Source organism: Oncorhynchus nerka, linkage group LG20 (assembly GCF_034236695.1).
Source record: "Oncorhynchus nerka isolate Pitt River linkage group LG20, Oner_Uvic_2.0, whole genome shotgun sequence".
NCBI classification, from domain to species: Eukaryota; Metazoa; Chordata; class Actinopteri; order Salmoniformes; family Salmonidae; genus Oncorhynchus; species Oncorhynchus nerka.
Window position 1 is genome coordinate 54,555,017 of NC_088415.1, and position 18,437 is coordinate 54,573,453.

An 18,437-nucleotide genomic window follows, 5' to 3' on the forward strand; every position below is an offset into this window, starting at 1 on the left:
GACAAATAATAGAAATGACGGTTTATTCTCTCTGTCTCTCTCGCACACAAGAGCACACATGCACACAAGAATCCAGAACACCAGTCATTTTTGTATCTTTTTCCAAGCTGTCATTTATTTTAAGACTTTACAGTATGTTTAAGTTTTCTTGTTTAAAAAAATAGAATACTGTTGTTGTTATATTTCTTTATCAGTAGAAAACATCCATGTGATTTACAGCACTTTTCAGTGCACAAGAAGAAAAAAAGCTAACTGCCATTTTCAAGTAAAGTTACAATAATTTAACTGAGTAGGCTGGTATGACCTTTGACCTGCAGGAAAAGCCGGCTTGCACCCTTGGATTTTACAAGTTGGGAGAGGGGCGAACATTTATTCCAGAGAAAATAAAACAAAAATAAAATACATCCAAACAACAAGTTTACAGATGGCCTTAGACTTAAAATGCATTAACAGAGTTAACCCTTCTATTTGTCTGAAATATAAAATCAGAAGCATTGTGCTAGTGAATATCCAATAATTCAGTTGTGAAAATATTATTTTCTAAATCAATGTTTTATGTTTTCCCTTTTCATATTGTACTGATGGCAAAGTTACAGGTGTGAATAAAAAAATTGACTGGGACTTTGAGAAAGTACTGTATTTTATGAATTCAAAGCAAAGGGAGTTTAGGATAGCTTGGGAAATGGAACAATCTTTTTGAAAGATGCTCTGAGTGAGGATGTTGAAAACATGAAGATGTCCATATGAGCTGACAGATTTAACCTAATGACTTATTTCAACAGAGAACAAGGAAGATTTGAGGAAGGTGATGATGTTGATTGGCCAGATTATGTTATATTGGCCAGATTTATACATTGATGACATCAACAATTTACTCATCATCATCATCATCATCATCATCATCATCATCATCATCGTCGTCGTCATCCTCATCGTCGTCATCATCATCATCGTCGTCATCATCGTCATCGTCGTCGTCGTCATCATCATCGTCATCGTCATCATCATCATCATCATCGTCATCATCATCGTCATCGTCATCATCATCTGGATCAATTTCATCAGACAGAACATCTTCAATCCATTCCTCAAGCTCATCTGCGCTTGGCAGGTCGTCATCATCGTCGATTTCCATCCATACACTGTCAGCCTATAGAGAGAGACACAAAGTAATTCGGTGCCAAAAATAGACTATTGGATTTTTTTTTAAAGCTAGTGAACCCACATGGCTCCTCGTCCATGACAATTTGGATCATAACAGGAACGTTACTCACATCTTCAACATCCACAACACCAATCTGGGGAGAGCCCAGGTCAATTCCAAAGGTCTTCTCCCAGTATGGGACAAGCTTAAAGAGGGAGGAAAATATTTCAGGAAGAAAGCAACAGCAATTAGAATCTCATATCTTTGGATAGATGGATCTTATTGTATTGATAAGTGACCAACCATGACCATGATCTTACCAGGGGGAAATCATCTGGGTCAATCCAGACAATGCTGAGGTTGGGATTATCATTGTGCTCCTCTGCTACTTCCTTCAGGATTTCCAGAAACTCAAAACCGTCTGGGAAGTCAAAGGTCAAGGGTTAAATGCACATTAAGCCTTGTGAAACCCCTCTTGCTGAAAATGGTTCATTCCTCCCCTACCCAGTCCTATTGACTCATTAGTTGCTCCTTTGGTTCTGTACCTGGGTCATCCTCCTCTGCGAATGCAATGATGTGCTCGCCATCGATGTCGTCCTCCTAAGAAAAGTATGCAAAGGGAGATGGGGAATACAGAATGCATCGAACTGAATCCACCGAGCTGTCTGTTTAAACTACTAGCACACAGCTCGGACACCCATGCATACCCCACAAGACATGCATACCCCACAAAACAGAGGTCTCTTCACAATCCCCAAGTCCAGAAAAGACTATGGGAGGTGCACAGTACTACATACAGCCATGACTACATGGAACTCTATTCCACATCAGATTACTGATGAAAGCAGTATAATCAGCTTTAAAAATCAAGATTAAAAATATACCTTATGGAACAGCCGGAACTGTGAAGAGACAAACACGAAGGTACAGACACACGCATACGCACACAAGCGCTAGCACACGCACTTTACACACACATACAGTACATTGTAATATTGTTGTATGGTGGTATTATACTATTTGTATTGTAGATATGTAGTGGTGTAATAATGTTATATGATGTACTGTTTTATATGTAATGTAAGTACCTTAATATGTTTGGACCCCAGGAAGAATAGCTACTGCCTTGGCAGCAGCTAATGGGGATCCATGATAAATGCATATAGACTACCCACTGGCCACAGATGGAAACAACACTGATTCAACCTGTTTGTGCCCAGTGAGTACCTACAAGTATATTTCCATCAGTATCTGCACATTTATGCCACATAAATACTTAGCTTAGCTTATCAATTACAATTGGGGAGGTATGCTTCCATTTTGTTTTGTAGGGTGATTTTTATGGGAATAGTTTGTATAGCTTACCCAGATCTCATACATGTTATCTGGTTCCATCTTCCTCATGGTTGGTCTGCAAAGAAATAGGACGCAAGATATTTTTTTATTGTTCAATGAGGAAGTTTACACTTTTAAAATGGGGGATTCTATTACTTAGCATATTTTCTAAGTTTTCCTTTTCTGCAATGTACATGCTTTCCAGTGCTCTATTTGTGACACACAGGTTGTGTATGGGTTGGTGGTCGCTAGATTTGTTGCTGAATGTTATGGATTATTCTCCTATCGTTTGGTAATGATTGACGCCAGAGCTACTGAAGGTACAAGGACCGAGGACACACTGTGATTCTGTAGCAGCTGGCAAAGTCACTGTCTTTTGTTTTGACTTTGTACAAACCTCTCGGGTTGATGTTTAGAGAACATTTAGTACTGTCTCCAAGAGGCCCGTTAGACATTTTTCCTGGAGGTGTCTCTCAGTTGCAACTGTTGATTTTGATTGATATTATCAACGACTGCTCGCCTTTTGGTTCACCTAAAAATTCCCTTTACACCTAGTTATAGGGCCTGGAGTTTTTACAGGTCAAATCACACAGCCAGGACAAAATGCTTGGCTCTCCACATCATACACTATATATTCAAAAGGAAGTGGACACCCCTTCAAATGAGTGGATTCCGCAATTTCAGCCACACCCGTTGCTGACAGGTGAACAAAATCGAGCACACAGCCATGCAATGTCTGATGGACTAATCTGGGTTTGGCGGATGCCAGGAGAACACTACCTGCCCCAATGCATAGTTCCAACTGTATAATTTGGTGGAGGAATAATGCTCTGGGGCTGTTTTTTATTGTTCGGACTAGGCCCCTTAGTTGCAGTGAAGGGAAATCTTTACGATACAGCATACAATGACATTCTAGATCATTCTGTGTTTCCAACTTTGTGGCAACAGTTTGGGGAAGGCATTTTCCTGTTTCAGCATGACAATGCCCCAATGCACAAAGCGAGGTCCATACAGAAATGGTTTGTCGAGATCAGTGTGGAAGAACTTGACTGGCCTGCACAAAGCCCTGACCGCAACTCCTTCCAACACCTTTGGGATGTATCGGAAAGCCGACTACGAGCCAGGCCTAATCGACCAACATCAGTGCCCAACCTCACTAATGCTCTTGCGACAGAATGGAAGCAAGTCCCTGCAGCAATGTTCCAACATCTAGTGGAAAGCCTTCCCAGAAGAGTGGAGGCTGTTATAGCAGCAAAGGGGGGGGGACCAACTCCATATGAATGCCCATGATTCTGGAATGAGATGTATGACGAGCATGTGTCCACACACATCTGGTCAAGTAGTGTATATTGTGCCATTCTGGCCACCGTGTTCATGAATCCCACCTGTCGTGATCCTCAATGTATGCAACAAGTTCCTCCTCTGTGTAGGGTTTTCCAGGGATGACTATGGGTTCATCTATGAAGGGCTCATAGAAGTCCACTTCATTCACCTTCAGGCCCAGATCTTTGGCAACCTGGAACACAGAGGATTGGTCAGAAAGAGCAATGGGCTACTTTTTGAGTGGAGTGCAGCTCCGTTGTCATTTTGAGGATGTAGTTGTTAGTGGGTAAGGTTGTTCACCTTGGGAGTGAATGTAGCAAAGAACTTGATGTGTGGATGGAACTCCTCAGCCGCGTCCACATAGGCCAAATAATCTGAAATGTTACAGGTACCTGTTAAGACCCTATTAAATATCTTGATAATTCCAATATTTATTTGACAAATACATTGTTTTACCCATAAAATATTATACACATGAGCAGACTTATACCGCACAGTAAAAACATGTGCGAAATTACAATGTCAAAGGAATAGATTATAGATTCTTACGTTCGGACTTTTCACTCTTAAAGTAGCCCACCAGTTTGATGTCCTCCTCATTGTTGTGGAAACCTTTAACTTCCCCATCTTTCTCAATGATCTCAACGGGGTCTTCAAGAACCTAGAACAGAGTAAAAGGGAGATGCATGGTGGAGGGAGATACTGGTGAGGGGAAAGAGAAATAAACAGTACAGGATATATCAGAAGTGGACAAATAGTCTGTTTCTACAAGTTGCAGCTAGGTAAAAGAGGGCATCCCTGGGTGATATTATTCTCACGTACATCAAATATGAACTCCACAATTGTGTCTGCAGCAAGCTCCCCATCATACTCAATGATCTCGTCCTCGGTGAAGATATAGATGCTGTCGACCTCCTCCAGTCCTGAGGAGAAAACAGAAGTTCAACTCAGGGGTTACATATACCCTTAAACCCTTAAATCCACTAGAGGTCAGGCTTTCTTATGGGCTGCCTTAGCACAGTGACACAAGGGGTGCATCTCAATAGTCTTGTGGCTTAAATTCGTTGTTTCCTTTCCTTCATCATCACGGAGATGACATCATTAAAAAGGTGATGTCTCGGTGGGTGACAGACGTCCACCATATTCCTTTCTCTTAAAGTATGTTTCCTGATCGGTGCAGATGAAGGAGGCAAGACGCAGAGAGGAATCCACTTATGACTATTGAGATGCATCCAGTGAGACAGGTCAGGTAGTTTAGTTTATTAGGTAGTTTTGTCCACCTGGTCAGTGGTGATGCTTAGATGGATCGTGTTGAAAGATGGTAACATTTCATCATAACTGACCTCAGAACTTTAAATGGTCAAACCAATCTTGAATAAAGGTAATAGTGTCCATTTCAGTGTGTATTTACCTAGTTTCTTAGCAACAATACTGCCCTTCTTTTCATCAACAAGGCAGAATCCAATTTCCTCATCGTCAAGGTCGTCAAGGACCTGAGCTGCAAGCTGTGAAATAAGATGATATGTCATATAACTGAAGACATACAGTGGCACCCTTAAGCCTGAGCAGGAATATCTTCTGTGTCGTGTGTGGACAACTTATAAGGACTTATGGGGAGTTTGTTTTCAAGGATTATTCATCAGTGTTCTGTAAGGACATGTATATATGCGTTCACTTCCACGCCCTCAGTTTTGTGGGTTTGCTGGAGGGATAGGTGTCGTACTCAGTTTACTGTGTACACACTAAAGTAAACAAAAATGTTGCTGTCTTCTCTTATGTCTTGTCTTATTTCACACATATTTCCCTCCAGTTCCACCACCATAAAAGCCTGGGACTCAGAGCGCTGTCCGTGCACTTTCTAAATCTGTGTGAAACTTGACCGTTGTGTCTGACAACCAGTTCTACCAATGATGTTGCCAGGGATAACAGTTCTGCAGACTGTGTCGGGGTAACTTGGTGTTCGGATAGCAACAGGTGCAACCCTGCTTTCACAGATCTCTCCTCACACTTCATAAAGGAGGTGCAGGCACCCACCCACCCACACACACCCACACACACACACACACACACAGACAGAGACTGGCATGAAGGACAATTTACAATTTATCAGTGCTTCTGTGCAGTTACTTTTATTGCATAGCAAAGTTCCATAACCAGGGATGTTCCTGTCATGTTCCACAGCATGGCAATGATAATAGCTGGCCTGGCCCTGACTGTAGGCCTATAGAGCCTAGCCAGTAACCGCAGGATGCAAGCAATAGTTCTTCATGCTTTATGTCTTTTTATGCAGTTTGATATTTATGTACCTGTTTTGATATTATATTAAAGATATTATGTATCTTTAGTTCTGAGTAAATAGAAAACAGTGGCCCGAATATCAGAGCTGAATTATTATACAGTGTTATAATAGTATAATAGCAGACTGTCCCGGGAAAGTTGATTTTCAGTATCCACACTATTTACTTCTCAGATTAATTGGTTTTACCCTGTAGACACGTCCCACTGGGCACAAACTGGTTGAATCAACGTTGTTCCTATGTCATTTCAACAGCATGAACATATCTCATGACGTTGAATCAACGTGGAAAAGTCATCAACCTTTCACCCAACCGTTGACCTAAATCCAATGACATGGTTCGATTTTTGCTGTTGATTTCACATTAGTTGACCACTCAAATAAAAAATAAATCAAAACTAGACATTGAACTGACGTCTCTGCCCAGTGGGTTATCTGTCCATATTTGTCATGGGGAGGGGTATTCAAATGAAGAGGTCCTAAGGGGGTCAGGGCCTAGATATGCCTGATAAACAGATTGAGGGCTAAACTCAGCTAATGGCTTTTAGCCAAACAGATTACTACAGCTATATAAGGTTGCTGTGTGGGGCCATGAGTTGACAAGAGGACAGATTTCTTGCCTGACTGCAAGGGGAGAGTTCGCTTTATGACAAATCAGGGAAGGGATCTAAAAGAGCTGACATGCTCTCTCTCTTCTTCTATTCCCGTTGACTGACCTAGAGTACACTCTCTCTCTCTCAGCAATAGACCAAAACAGAGTGCACAGCACATTAGTTTCACAGAATGTCATGACACTACTATCTAGCCTACAACACTATTCCCCATAGGGGGGAATCAGGGCAAAAGATCCAGCTAACAATGTTCTATCTACCCTATACATATACACAGCATACTAGTGCTCAAACCAACAGCAATCCGAGTTGACTCTAGATGCTCCAGATTGAGTATGTACTCTGTAAGAAGCAACACAGCAGTATACAGTGCATTTGCAAGTATTCAGACCCCTTGACTTTTTCCACATTTTGTTACGTTACAGCCTTATTCTAAAATTGATTCAATTGCTTTTTTCCCTCATCAATCTACACACAATACCCCATAATGGGAAAGCAAAAACAGGATTAGAAATGTTTGCAAATGTATTAAAAGAACAACTGAAATATCAAATTCACATAAGTATTCAGACCCTTTACTCAGTACTTCGTTGGCAGCGATTACAGCTTCGAGTCTTCTTGGGTATGATGCTACAAGCTTGGCACACCTGTATTTGGGGAGTTTCTCCCATTCATCTGCAGATCTCCTCATGCTCTGTCAGGTTGGATGGGGTGCGCCGCTGCACAACTATTTTCAAGTCTCTACAGAGATGTTCGATCGGGTTCAAGTCCGGGCTCTGGCTGGGCCACACAAAGACATTCAGAGACTTGTCCCGAATAAAGTCCTGCGTTGTCTTGGCTGTGTGCTTAGTGAAGTTGTCCTGTTTGAAGGTGAACCTTTGCCCCAGTTTGAGGTCATGAGTGCTCTGGAGCAGGTTTTCATCAAGGAGCTCTTTGTATTTGGCTACGTGCATCTTTCTCTCGATCCTGAATAGTCTCCCAGTCCCTGCCGCGGAAAAACATCCCCACAGCATGATGCTGACACCACCTGCTTCAACGTAGGGATGGTGCCAGGTTTCCTCCAGACGTGACACTTGGCATTCAGGCCAAAGAGATCAATCTTGGTTACATCAGACAAGAGAATCTTGTTTCTCATGGTCTGAGAGTCCTTTAGGTACCTTTTGGCAAAGTCAAAGCGGGATGTCGTGTGCCTTTTACTGAGGAGTGGCTTCCGTCTGGCCACTCTAACATAGAGGCCTGATTGGTGGAATGCTGCAGAGATGGTTGTCCTTCTGGAAGGTTCTCCCATCTCCACAGAGGAACTCTGGAGCTCTGTCAGAGTGACCATCGGGTTCTTGGTCACCTCCCTGACCAAAGCCCTTCGCCCCCGAATGCTCAGTTTGGCTGGGTGGCCAGCTCTAGGAAGAGTCTTGGTGGTTCCAAACTTCTTCCATTTAAGAATGATGGAGGCCATTGTGTTCTTGGGGACCTTCAATGCTGCAGACATTTTTGGTACACTTCCCCAGATCTGTGCCTCGACACAATCCGGTCTCGGGCTCTATGGATAATTCCTTCGACCTCATGGCTTGGTTTTTGCTCTGACATGCACTGTCAACTGGGGGACCAAATATAGAAAGGTGTGTGCTTTTCCAAATCATGTCCAAGCAATTGAATTTACCACAGGTGGACTCCAATCAAGTTGCAGAAACATCTCAAGGATGATCAATGGAAACAGGATGCACCTGAGCTCAATTTTGAGTCTCATAGCAAAGGGTCTGAATACTTATGTAAAAACCTGTTTTCACTTTGTCAATTTCCGGTATTTAATCTATTTTAGAATAAGGCTGTAACGTAAGAAAATGTGCAAAAAGGGAAGGGGTCTGAATAATCAGAACGCACTGTAGGACGCACAAACAGCCACAACAGCAGCACTGGATAAATATAGACCCAAAGCCACACCGACCCAGGACTATTTTGGCAAGGTGCTGGTGACGCTCAAGTCTCTAGGATCTGCTGACAGTTACAGTAATGCATCTGTCAGCCAGCCAGCCCAGTTAGCCGACACTGCAGTACTGAGGCCAAATCCTGCTGTACTGCCCCCAACCTTGGGCTAGGCCTCAATGTCTATAACATAAAGAGGAAGGGGGGGGGGGGTGAACATTCATTCTCAGATGATGATTAACATATCATTAATCAAAACACCCTGATGAGTAGGCATATGTCTCACACGCACACGCACCTGCGTACATGCAAATACACACACCCACACATGCACGTGTTCGTTCCCTGAAGTGTTTGTTTCCAACTGTGGCACCTTGTCATGGCACCATTTCCAAAAGGTGTTTTATATCTCCATCAGACTTTGCTCTATTTGTTGACTATTCAATCTCCTGTTGATTAAATGAGTCCAAGGAAAACAAAACCATACAACTCCTTAAGAGGCAACAGTCTCAAAATAGATTCTCCACCATCAGAGCTGTGTTGTGTTTCTCTTTCAGGAATGATGGGAGTTGTAGTCCAAAGTAGTCAAATTGCAGTCCTATAAAGCTGGTCCAGTCCTGGCAGAGCTGGATTTGAGAGGATTAGCTCATTGGCCAGCATGACAAAAGAAAACGGCAGCCTCTACGGTAGGCCCTGTATGTCAGAAGTCCTAAGAGATACACTTCTTTAAGAAATGTACTGATTGCCACCAGTCAATAATTTATTTATATTTTTTTATTTAACCTTTATTTAACTAGGCAAGTCAGTTAAGAACAAATTCTTATTTACAATGGCGGCCCACCCCACCCCAGCCAAATCCTAACCCGGACGACGCTGGGCCAATTGTACACCGCCCTATGGGACTCTCAATCACAGCCGGGTGTGATACAGCCTGGAATCGAACCAGGGTGTAGTGAATTCTCTATCATTGGGATGCAGTAACTTAGACCGTTGCGCCACACGGGAGCGCCATAACAGCCTTTTCTTCTCAGTTTCACACCTCTCAGTTTCACACCATCCAGGGGGCCTATGGGTCTCACTGCTGAATGAGGTAATGTTTCATGCCTTACATTCTTGACATCCGTATTGCTCAGATTAAGATTACTCCAACCTAAATTTGACTTTGCTTTTAACCCAACCCCTCTGAAAGTGGACAGAACATTAGGAACACCTTCCTAATATTGAGTTCCACCCTCTTTTGCTCTCAGAACAGCCTCAACTTGTCATGGCATGGACTCAACAAGGTGCCGAAAGCGTTCCACAGGGATGCTGGCCCATATTGACTCCAATGCTTCCCACAGTTGTGTCAAGTTGGCTGGATGTCCTTTGGGTGGTGGACCATTCTTGATACACACAGAAAACTGTTGAGTGCGAAAAACCCAGTAGCGTTGCAGTTCTTGACACACTCAAACCGGTGCGCCTGGCACCTACTATCATACCCCGTTCAAAGGCACTTAAATATTTTGTCTTGCCATTCACCCTGCAAATGGCAAGCTTATACAATCAATGTCTCAATTGTCTCAATGCCTAAAATTCCTTCTTTAACTGGTCCCCTCCCCTTTAACATTACATTTACATTTAAGTCATTTAGCAGACGCTCTTATCCAGAGCGACTTACAAATTGGTGCGTTCACCTTAAGACATCCAGTGGAACAGCCACTTTACAATAGTGCATCTAAATCTTTTAAGGGGGTGAGAAGGATTACTTTATCCTATCCTAGGTATTCCTGAAAGAGGTGGGGTTTCAGGTGTCTCCGGAAGGTGGTGATTGACTCCGCTGTCCTGGCGTCGTGAGGGAGTTTGTTCCACCATTGGGGGGCCAGAGCAGCGAACAGTTTTGACTGGGCTGCGCGGGAACTGTACTTCCTCAGTGGTAGGGAGGCGAGCAGGCCAGAGGTGGATGAACGCAGTGCCCTTGTTTGGGTGTAGGGCCTGATCAGAGCCTGGAGGTACTGAGGTGCCGTTCCCCTCACAGCTCCGTAGGCAAGCACCATGGTCTTGTAGCGGATGCGAGCTTCAACTGGAAGCCAGTGGAGAGAGCGGAGGAGCGGGGTGACGTGAGAGAACTTGGGAAGGTTGAACACCAGACGGGCTGCGGCGTTCTGGATGAGTTGTAGGGGTTTAATGGCACAGGCAGGGAGCCCAGCCAACAGCGAGTTGCAGTAATCCAGACGGGAGATGACAAGTGCCTGGATTAGGACCTGCGCTGCTTCCTGTGTGAGGCAGGGTCGTACTCTGCGGATGTTGTAGAGCATGAACCTACAAGAACGGGCCACCGCCTTGATGTTAGTTGAGAACGACAGGGTGTTGTCCAGGATCACGCCAAGGTTCTTAGCGCTCTGGGAGGAGGACACAATGGAGTTGTCAACCGTGATGGCGAGATCATGGAACGGGCAGTCCTTCCCCGGGAGGAAGAGCAGCTCCGTCTTGCCGAGGTTCAGCTTGAGGTGGTGATCCGTCATCCACACTGATATGTCTGCCAGACATGCAGAGATGCGATTCGCCACCTGGTCATCAGAAGGGGGAAAAGTTTATCATACTGGTGCATGTCTGATCAAGTCTGTGTTGCTTGTATGTTTTGCCATTTCACTGGCAGAGCTTGTTTTTGGGAGGCAGGGTGTGGGCTGTGTTTGCGGACTCATTTTAGCTCGCAATAAGCTTGTAGCATGGCGAATACTAGACAGAAAAACAACAGCGAAGCTCAAGGTGGAAGAAGAATACGTATCAAGCACTACAATCCATGAACTATCCATGCACTAAAACTATTTTTACGAAGATGTAATAGAGTCGCAGGAAAATAACTTTGTCCTTCCTGTAACTCTTTATGGATCCTGCCAACAAAAGGGGTGATGATCTGTTTTAGGATGTAACGGAATTTAAGCACAGTTTTGAATTTACGCAGTCAGAGGTGAGGGAGCTAAAGGCCGCCAATGTCAACAGCAAGACCGCATTCAAAACCATGTCTGGGGATTTCGCAATTTTCAAAATGTCACTTGACAAGCTCTCTTCCAAAGGAGACTAAGTTGAAAATCAATCGAGGTGCAATAACATTTCAAATCGATGGAATTGAGGACGTAAAGACTGAAACTTGGCATGACACAGAAGTCAAGGCCAAGAAACTCCAGGCAGATCAACTCAAACTGGACCCTAAACTATATAGGAATGGCACTTTCTTCCCAGATGGCACTTTCTTCCCAGATGGACAGCCCAGGTGTGTAGTTGTGAAACTGCTCAGGTTCAAATTCAAGGAGGAGACTCACAGGAGAGCCAACTGCATGAAGGGAACCAAACTCTTCTCTGAAAAGGTACGCCACAAAAGCAAGGAACTGCGCCCACGATTAACTTCTCTGGGATATGTGGGACGCTAGCGTTCAAATTGCAGGGCGCCAAATTCAAAACAGAAATCTCATAATTAAAATTTCTCAAACATACAAGTATTATACACCATTTTAAAGATACACTTCTCGTTAATAGAGCCACAGTGTCTGATTTCAAAAAGGCTTTACAGCGAAAGCACACCTTGCCATTATGTTAGGCCAGCGCCAAGTCACAGAAAAACATACAGCCATTTTCCAAAGAAGGAGAAGTGTCACAAAACTCAGAAATAATGTTAAAATTAATCACTTACCTTTGATGATCTTCACGGGATGGCACTCCCAGGACTCCATGTTAGACAATAAATGTGTGTTTTGTTCAATAAAGTTTATCTTTATGTCCAAAAACCTCATTTGAAATTGGTGTGTTATGTTCAGAAATCCATCGTCTCAAACAAACATCCGGTGCAGAGAGCCAAATCAATTTACAGAAAGTGATGGATGGAATTATAGATAAACTTCTCCTTAATGCAACTGCTGTGAACACTTTAACTACACTTGATTGCGTTCACCTGGTCAGTCTATGTCATGGAAAATGCCAGTGTTCCTAATGTTTTGTACACACATATACATACATACATACATACATGGATAGATAGACACTGTACATATACAGGTTTTGAAGAGGTGTGGAGCGGGTGCCACACTGGGCTTCCAGGGAGCTGTTGTTGTGGGTGGTTAAGTGCCTTGCTTAAGTGCACTGCAGCAGGCAATGGCATCAAGCACACACACACACACACACACACACACACGGTCATACACACACATATCAACATAGAAATATGCCCATGTACACACATCTGGGACAACTCAACGAACCAATATGTACAGAATATTCAGTAATGCACATTTCTGATAGATGTCAGATCAGCTGATGACTTGAGGTCCTGCTACTTCTGTCCGTGTCATGTTTGAGACATAGCCATTTTTTTTTTTTAGGTTTATAGAGCAGTCATAGATTTTGTCAATGATCAGTCCCAGGAGCCTATTTTCAAGATGGCCGCCATTCATTTCAATGGAAAGGAACTGCATTTTGGGGTGGCAGGTAGCCTAGTGGTTGCTGAATCTAATCCCCGAGCTGACAAGGTAAAAATATGTTGTTCTGCCCCTGAACAAGGCAGTTAACCCACTGTTCCCCGGTAGACCGTCATCGTAAAATAAGAATTTGTTCTGAACTGACTTGCCTAGTTTAATAAAAGGTAACATTTTGCATGGCCATAACTTGATGATTGATGTAATAAGACCAATAATGGCTTAAAATGTGTGTTACAATGAGGATGTCCCAAGTATGTCAGTTAAATGTATTTAGCAAGTTATTACCAGAATAGTGGTAAAAACATGCCAAAAAACCTGTCAGAATTGCCGAGTTTTGTATCCTCTTAAAGTACATTAGATGAAAACACTTAGAAAATGTTCTAGAAGCATTCACTGATGTCTAATAATTAAAACAATATGCAATATGATTCTATAAATTGTGCTAACATCAAGAAATATGAAGTGAAACCTACCCCGTACATTGCAACCTATATTAAATCCCATTGGAATACATCACGTCCAGCAAAGACATACAGCTAACCCATTTTCACAAAATGTGCACCAAACAATACATAAAGCTAGGAAAAGTCTAAACAATGATGCCTAGCTATTGCTAATTTAACCATAGGGTACACATTTTCCAATATGGCCGCCAACTAGCTCCATTGGTTTGAATTAGATTGGTCTGTCATTGCCACAATTCTTTCAATAATAGGTGGAATATGGTTAATGATAATAAAAAGAATATTATAGATATGCAGATAACACAACCAATTTAGCCAGGTTTGCAAAATATAAGATATTTGTCAAATATTAGCAAACGTTTTCTCAAAATTTGCCAAAAACACTATTCATGAGACCGTTTTGGTCAGTATTTGGTTTCCTAATTTATCGATATTTAAAAAAAAAAATTAATTACTCATAACAGGATCGTTCACTGGTTTGTAGTAATGATTATATATATAGGGTATGAAATGATATATATATATATATATATATATATATACATATATATATATACACACACATACACACATATACAGTACCAGTCAAAAGTTTGGACACACCTACTCATTCAAGGCCTTTTCTTTATTTTTACATTGTAGAATAATAGTGAAGACACTAAAACTATGAAATAACACATATGGAATCATGTAGTAACCAAATATAAAATATAGTTATATTTGAGAATCTTCAAAGTAGCCACCCCTTTGCCTTGATGACAGCTTTGTACACGCTAGGCATTCGCTCAACCAGCTTCACCTGGAATGCTTTTCCAACAGTCTTGAAGGAGTTCCCACATATGCTGAGCCCTTGTTGGCTGCTTTTCCTTCACTCTGCGGTCCAACTCATCCCAAACTATCTCAATTGGGTTGAGGTCAGGTGATTTTGGAGGCCAGGTCAACTCCATCACTCTCCTTCTTGGTCAAATAATCCTTACACAGCCTGGAGGTGTGTTGGGTCATTGCCTTGTTGAAAAACAAATGATAGTCCCACTAAGTGCAAATGCTGTGGTAGCCATACTGGTTAAGGTTGCTTTAAATTATAAATAAATCACAGAAAGTGTCACCAGCAAAGCACCTCCACACCATCACACCTCCTCCATGCTTCACGGTGGAAACCACACATGCGTAGATCATCCGTTCACCTACTCTGGTTCTCACAAAGACATGGCGGGTTGAACCAAAAATCTCAAATTTGGACTCATCCGACCAAAGGACAGATTTTCACCTGTCTAATGTCCATTGCTCGTGTTTCTTGGCCCAAGCAAGTCTTGTCTTCTTCTTATTGGTGTCTTTTAGTAGTGGTTTCTTTGCAGCAATCCATGCAGTCTCCTCTGAACAGTTGATGTTGAGATGTGTCTGTTACTTGAACTCCGTGATGCATTTATTTGGGCTGCAATTTCTAAGGCTGGTAAATCTAATGAACTTATCCTCTGCAGCAGAGGTAACTCTGGGTCTTCCTGTCCTGTGGCAGTCCTCATGAGAGCCAGTTTCATCATAGCGCTTGATGGTTTTTGCAACTGCAATTGAAGAAACTTTCAAAGTTCAAGAAATGTTCCACATTGTCTGACCTTCATGTCTTAAAGTAACGATGGACTGTTATTTTTCTTTGCTTATTTGTGGGAACTCCTTCAAGACTTTTGGAAAAGCATTCCAGGTGAAGCTGGTTGAGAGAATGCCAAGAGTGTGCATAGCTGTCATCAAGGCAAAGGGTGGCTACTTTGAATAATCTAAAATGTTAAATATATTTTGATTTGTTTAACACTTTTTGGATACTACATGATTCCATGTGTTATTTCATAGTTGTCTTCACTATTATTCTACAATGTAGAAAATAGTAAAAAATAAAGAACCATTGAATGAGTAGGTGTGTCCAAACTTTGGACTGGTGCTGTATATAGTTAAATATAAAATGTCTTGAATCCTGTCATATACACTGTATTCCAACATAACATTCTATCAAACTGCCGGATAAGGGCATCAACTTACATAGCTGGTGAAGTATTAAAGCCTTAGGTTTACAGCCGTTTATAGATGGTGTCTTGTTACACTATTTATGCAAAACATGTATATTGTAGAATAGGGTCTACTGAAATATGCATTGTTAGTGGCTGCTAAGGGTTGTCGAGGGTATCAGCAATGGCCCAATTGCTAAAAAGCTGGAATTTTTCTCTCATTTCTATTAAATTCATCAACCAGCCACTGAACTAATGGCTCCAAAATGATTAGCTAACATAAAGTAAGCTCCAAAAAGTATTATTTTGTACCCAATAAAAATGAATGGTAAATAATGTATTGTGTCATTTTGGAATCACTTTAATTGTAAATCAGAATAGAATGTGTTTGTAAACACTTCTACATTCATGTGGATGCTAATCTGATTACGGATAATCGTAAATGAATTGTGAATAATGATGAGAGAGAAAGTTACAGATGCACAAATATCATACATTATTTACCATTCATTTCTATTGGGCACAAAATAATCTGAAACACAACTGAAACAAATAGCAAAAGCACCCTACAAATGTGTAAAGCTTGATTTAGTGATTGTGTGTTATGAATATGGGGCCAAATACTTTACTTTTTACTACTTAAAAAAAAATATAAGGGAATTTGTCCCAATACTTTTGGTCCTCTAAAATGTGGAGACAATGTACAGAAAGTTCTGTAATTTCTAAACGATTCCTCTGACATGGATGAAAATACCCTCAAAATAAAGCTGACAGTCTGCACTTTAACCTCATAGTCATTGTGTCATTTCAAATCTAAAGTGCTGGAGTACAGAGCCAAAAAAAAGCAGCTCACTGTATTTCATTAAATAACTTGTAAAGTTGAAGGTCAGAGAGCATCATTTTAAAATCTTGATGGTCAGGGACAGAAGAGATTATAATCACCAATGCTCCTTTTTTAGAGATGATTGTGTTTACCTAAATATTTGTGTTAACTTTCTGGGACAACTCAGCAAATGACAGTGCACGCCTTTTATTTTAGCTGAGTAATGCTGAGTACTATTACAGGTGGCAACTATAAAACCAATACGCTACTAGATTTTGATCTGTCATACTTTGTAACATTGTTTCAATGATGTGCCAGTCTAGGTAAATCATTAGATCTGTTAGCAAAAATGAACCAAATTCCATGGTTTTTAAGATGAGATCCACCCAATAGAATGTCATTGGTGTTTGACACAGTCGTTTTCAATAAGCATGTGAACATTCCTTTATCAGCAACAATATACAAGTGTGAAAAACTAAAAAATATACTATTTTGGAGTGGCTATCATATATAAATTTGATCAGGGGCTTGTGCAGAACAATTTAATACCATCAAACCTTTGCCACCCCAAAGTGGATGAATGTTTCTGCAGGCCCATGGACTATATCTCCTCTGCCTCTACCCATCTACCTTGATGACTAAATTCAGCATCTAAACAGCCTTTAAAATGTAATTAACTTTGTCCAAATCAATTTAATAGTCTGACCCTTGCAACTGTTGCTTCTGATCTCTTGCCTTGGACATCTTAATTTCAATCATCATCTTTGTTGTGAAAATTGTCGCAAAAGGTCACATTTGACTTGTTATGCCCTTAACAACAACACTTAGTTACCTGTCAATGCTGTCTGTATCCACCTAGCCCTTATTACACACTTCTTTCACAGTCCATAATGCCTCAACGCATTGATCAATTATAGCAGAGATGCTGCATCCCTACCCAGGCACTGTGTCCCACTTCTACCTCCCAGTTACCCCTTCCCTTCCCTCTCCTCACCATCCCCCACCCAGTTGCCCGAGTCCTCCCAAACGCCTGACCCAGTCTTCCCGGCCCTCTGACCCAGTCCTCCCAGCCCCTGATCCAATCCTCCCAGCCACATGACCCGGTTTTCCCAGTCCCCTTACCCTGTTTTCCCAGTCCCCTTACCCTGTTTTCCCAGTCCCCTGGCCCTGTTTTCCCAGCCCTCTGACCAAGTCCTCCCAGCCCCTGATCCAGTCCTCCCAGTCCCCTGACCAAGTCCTCCCAGCCCTCTGACCAAGTCCTCCCAGCCCCCTGACCAAGTCCTCCCAGTCCCCTGACCCACCTCTAGGGCCAGTTCCTCGATCTCAAACTGTTTCTGGGAAACGGTGTCTGTTCCAGGATGCTCATGGTAGTACAGAACCATCACATCATACTTCTTCATCTCAGACTTGTAGTTCTTGGTAGTCAGCTCGATGACCCGGTCCGTGCCATCGTACTCAGGGAAGTCCAAACCCTCCTCACCCCATGACGGTCCCCCGCAAGACAGAAGGACTGCCACAACCACCCAGCTCCAATTCATGTTTCCTTACTTATTTGGGAATTAATATAGTTTCAATGAGTTTAAAAAAAAGAATAAATAAATAAATAATTTGATAAAAATGAGGAAGGACGTCCAATCCCCACCACCCAGAACAGAGCAAGACCAACTCCTGAGCCCCCCTTATTAAACCCCCTGACACAGGGAGCTGGAGACAGGGCAGAGTGAGCGAGAGGGGGTGGGCTTAATTCTGGATGTGTGTGTGTGTGTGTGTGTGTGAAATAAGGTGGGAGGGGATTAGAGCGGCTGCTGAGGTGACAGGGCTGACGAGTAAGGGACCGATCCTGCATGCGTGCATGAGTGTGTGTGTGCGTGCGTGTGCCTGCATCTGCGAGTTTGTGTGGCAGGTTAACAGTAGGTGGCATAAGAGAGGAGGAACAGCCCCCCACCCCCCCTTCTTCAATAAAGAAGAGGATTGTGAAAGACGGAGCGTTTGAAATAGAAAGAAGTGATTGAATGACAGTCCACTACCTAGAGGGAGACAAATGAAGAGAGACTAGGAATGATGGGCAGGGGGATGGTC

At 42.4% G+C, this 18,437-nt stretch overlaps 1 protein-coding gene across 1 annotated transcript; it reads right to left on the bottom strand.

Annotated features, from left to right (window-relative positions):
- Positions 1 to 84: 84 nt before the first annotated feature.
- Positions 85 to 18,089, bottom strand: LOC115102787 (calsequestrin-1-like). Its single transcript, XM_029623077.2, has 11 exons — positions 17,660 to 18,089; positions 5,214 to 5,307; positions 4,625 to 4,725; positions 4,352 to 4,463; positions 4,103 to 4,176; positions 3,865 to 3,995; positions 2,510 to 2,555; positions 1,690 to 1,744; positions 1,465 to 1,565; positions 1,275 to 1,349; positions 85 to 1,150 (listed from the first exon to the last, which is right to left on the bottom strand). Exons 1-11 carry the CDS (start codon positions 17,894 to 17,896, stop codon positions 872 to 874), a joined length of 1,305 nt encoding a protein of 434 aa, XP_029478937.2. The 5' UTR covers positions 17,897 to 18,089; the 3' UTR covers positions 85 to 871.
- Between the last annotated feature and the right edge of the window lie 348 nt (positions 18,090 to 18,437).